Here is a 2,975-nt window from a genome sequence, read left to right as displayed (position 1 = left end):
CCCCCCCCCCCCCCCCCCCGAAGCAGCTGGAGGCTGCCATCTGGCCATGGGTGGATGTCTGGCTAGATAGATTTGATTCGTACGAGAGATTGAGCCAGAAACAGAGACAGACACAGAGGAGGGAAAGAGAAGCAGCAGAAATGGAAGAAGTGAAGGAGACAGAGCAAGAATTGCCAGAGGATGAACAAGACTTAGCAGCTCAGAGATTTCTGCGGCTGCTGAAGCAGCTTCGTACAGTGATTCTTCAGGACTCTGTGCTTCTGCAGAGGCAGTTCCCTGACCACCCTCTATGGTCAGATGCTCTCTTCGTACGAGAGGATTATCAGAAGTATACTCTTCAGATTGTTCAGGCTCTTGAGACAGCTGTGGATCCTCAGGAGATTCAGATTCAGTGAGTAGTATCTGTCATTGCTGATCAGCTGAAAAATGTGCGACAGGAGATGATTCAGTCCATTGATAAGTGGGGTTATGAGAATCAACAGCTGCAGCAAAAGATGGCTCAGCAGCTTGCTGATCTAGTTGATGGTCAAATCATCTTCTCCATACGGGCAGTTCCTCAGAGCTCTGCTGCTCAGAATTCAGTGATGAATCTGGCTGCCATTCCCTCTGCTTCCTCTCTGCCCTCCTCTTCTTCTACTCTTTCCAGAGACATCGTACAGAGGTCAGTGGAGTCAGAGATGGAGATGAGACAATCATCATCTAACAATGCTGAATCTGTGGATCTGACAGCCACACTTCTCACCTCTTCCCGGACAGGAAATGGCTATTCTCTTTCCCGTACGATACAGTCAGTGCCTGATCTGTGGCGGGAGTGGACCACTGGTCTGGGGGGTGGTCCATCAGTGCAGAGCCTGGAGGATCAGGGAGGCAGCTGGCGCAAGAGCTCCTCCAAGGAGCAGATGATGTTCTGCCGGCGAAAGATCATCATCAATGAGATTCGTACGCGTGTGTCCTCTGATATGGCTGTCAGTGCTGCTGTGGAATCTCTGGAGCTGATCCGCCAGCGGGGGAAGCTCTCTCTTAATAAATTGACAGAGCTGTTGAAAAGACAGAGGCAGCTCTAGAGAACCTGTCATTTCCTTTCTCTTCATACGGAGTTGCTGGGACTTTGACTTTATATAATAATATAGATAGAGTGTATTTTTAGATGGATTAGAGTGTACTGCTAGCTAGCTAATGCAGCTCTGCTCTTCATTGTATGAAGGTTTCCTACTATACAGTGTATTCTCTCACTACAGCTGGCTATCGTACGAAGACAACAGAGGGTGGTGAGCTGATTGATGGGGGTGGATGAATTGGCAGATTGATGATGATGACAAAAGCAGTGAATTGTATCTGCTTCTTTGCACCCACTCATCTCTCTATAATAATATCCTCTTCTCCTCTCTCTCCTCTTCTTCTTTTCTTCTTCTTTCAACACACCATCATATCAACCATGTATGTACAAAGTTCTGACAGATTGCTTCATCAACTAGATATCAGATATCACAACACTAACTGCCCTCTTCTCCGTATGATATAGGGCTCTCTCCCTCCTCGGTCTCTCTGGCCCCCAGGGCCCCCATCGCATCCTCTTCGTGGCTGATCAACAGCTGAGTCCCTTCACCCACAGTCCACAATCCAGGGCAGTCCTGGCTCTCCCAGGGCAAGATGTACCCTTTGTACGAGGCAGCATGACAGAGCTGCAGGTTCGAAGCCACCGGCCATCGTACATCAATGCCATTCTCATTCAATCTCGCGGCCGGACGGAGCCACATGCATGCCTTGCCTGCCGGAGTGCTCATCCAGGTCTTCGGCCATTCCCCCAGAATGCCGTCGCCTGCCTGGCCACTTTGGTGGAGCTTGTGGCAACTGCAAATGGCGTGATCATGCCATTCGCTGCTCCGTACGAGATGGGGAAGGGGTGGAGGTGATATAGATTGTGGATGATGATGATGATGAGGAGGATGGCCCTCAACGGCGGATGAGGGGTCCCTCTGGACAGCAGCTGCTCACAGCTGGTTCAACACCTGCTGCTCCTATAATCCTTGATTAGCTCTCTCTCTCTGGTATGTACAATCTCTTTTCTCTTTCTCTTTCTCTTTCTCTTTCTCTTCTGGAGGGGCAGGTATGTATTATTTCTATTTACTCCAGTCATACAGAGCCTGTGTATGACACCTAGACATGATCTGCACCTCTACGTTGGTGTCTAGGACTAGTAGCCCATATGGTGAAGCCAAGCAGGTCATATAGATAGAAGAAAGATAGAGGAAAGGTAGCTAGCTAGCTAGTCAGATCTATATCAATCAATTTTTACCCACAATATTTTTCTTCAGCCAATCATCTTGTACAGAGCTCCAATAACTGCCAAGATAACATGCCAAGCAGACCCCCCCCGTATAACTCGGTTATCCAGGGGGGGTTTGGCTGGGGTGGCGTCCGGGATAACCTGGTTATTTGGGGGGGTCATGTTATAACGCCGCTAACGCGCCCCGTGGAAAACTAGTTAACGTAATTCCCAAGCGAGCGAGCAGCCAAATTCTTCCACCTACTAATTTACCTACTCATCCACTTCAACGCGCAATTATGCCACCAATTCGCTCTAAAGATGCTAGGAACTCTATAGAGATAGAGGGAAGACTTGAACTCGCGATAAATGCTATTAAAAAGCAGGAAATATCCTCTATTTCTGAAGCTGCACGCATCTTTAATGTGCCGCGCTCTACACTTGGTCATAGACTCAGTGGTCGATCTTCACGGGTGAATTTACGCGCAAATTCACATAAATTAACTCCTGCTGAAGAGGATAAGCTTGTTCAATGGATCCTAGACCTAGCTTTACGAGGACTACCACCCCGGCCTGCATTTGTGGAGAATATGGCTAATCATCTTCTTGCCATACGGAAGCCTAGCCATACAAACCACCCTCCTCGCGTTGGCAAGAACTGGGTGTCAAATCTAGTGGCACGCCGTCCAGAGCTCCAATGCCGCTTCTC

The 2,975-nt window shown here is 48.8% G+C and overlaps 1 protein-coding gene across 1 annotated transcript in view; it reads left to right on the top strand.

The window, feature by feature from the left end:
• HCAG_05134 (predicted protein) overlaps window positions 1-1,913 on the top strand; it is a gene marked incomplete at both ends in the record, with an annotated part of 3,301 nt that extends 1,388 nt beyond the window's left edge. The window contains 4 exons of the mRNA XM_001539617.1: window positions 249-391; window positions 730-939; window positions 1,205-1,268; window positions 1,523-1,913. Of these exons, the coding sequence (XP_001539667.1) occupies window positions 249-391; window positions 730-939; window positions 1,205-1,268; window positions 1,523-1,913 (808 nt within the window). The remainder of the gene's footprint in view (window positions 1-248; window positions 392-729; window positions 940-1,204; window positions 1,269-1,522) is intronic.
• Window positions 1,914-2,975: the final 1,062 nt, after the last annotated feature.

This window comes from Histoplasma capsulatum, genomic scaffold, assembly GCF_000149585.1.
Source record: "Histoplasma capsulatum NAm1 scaffold_5 genomic scaffold, whole genome shotgun sequence".
NCBI lineage: Eukaryota > Fungi > Ascomycota > Eurotiomycetes > Onygenales > Ajellomycetaceae > Histoplasma > Histoplasma mississippiense.
The sequence above is the reverse complement of the archived record's forward strand: the minus strand, read 5'-3'. Positions and strand labels throughout refer to the sequence as shown.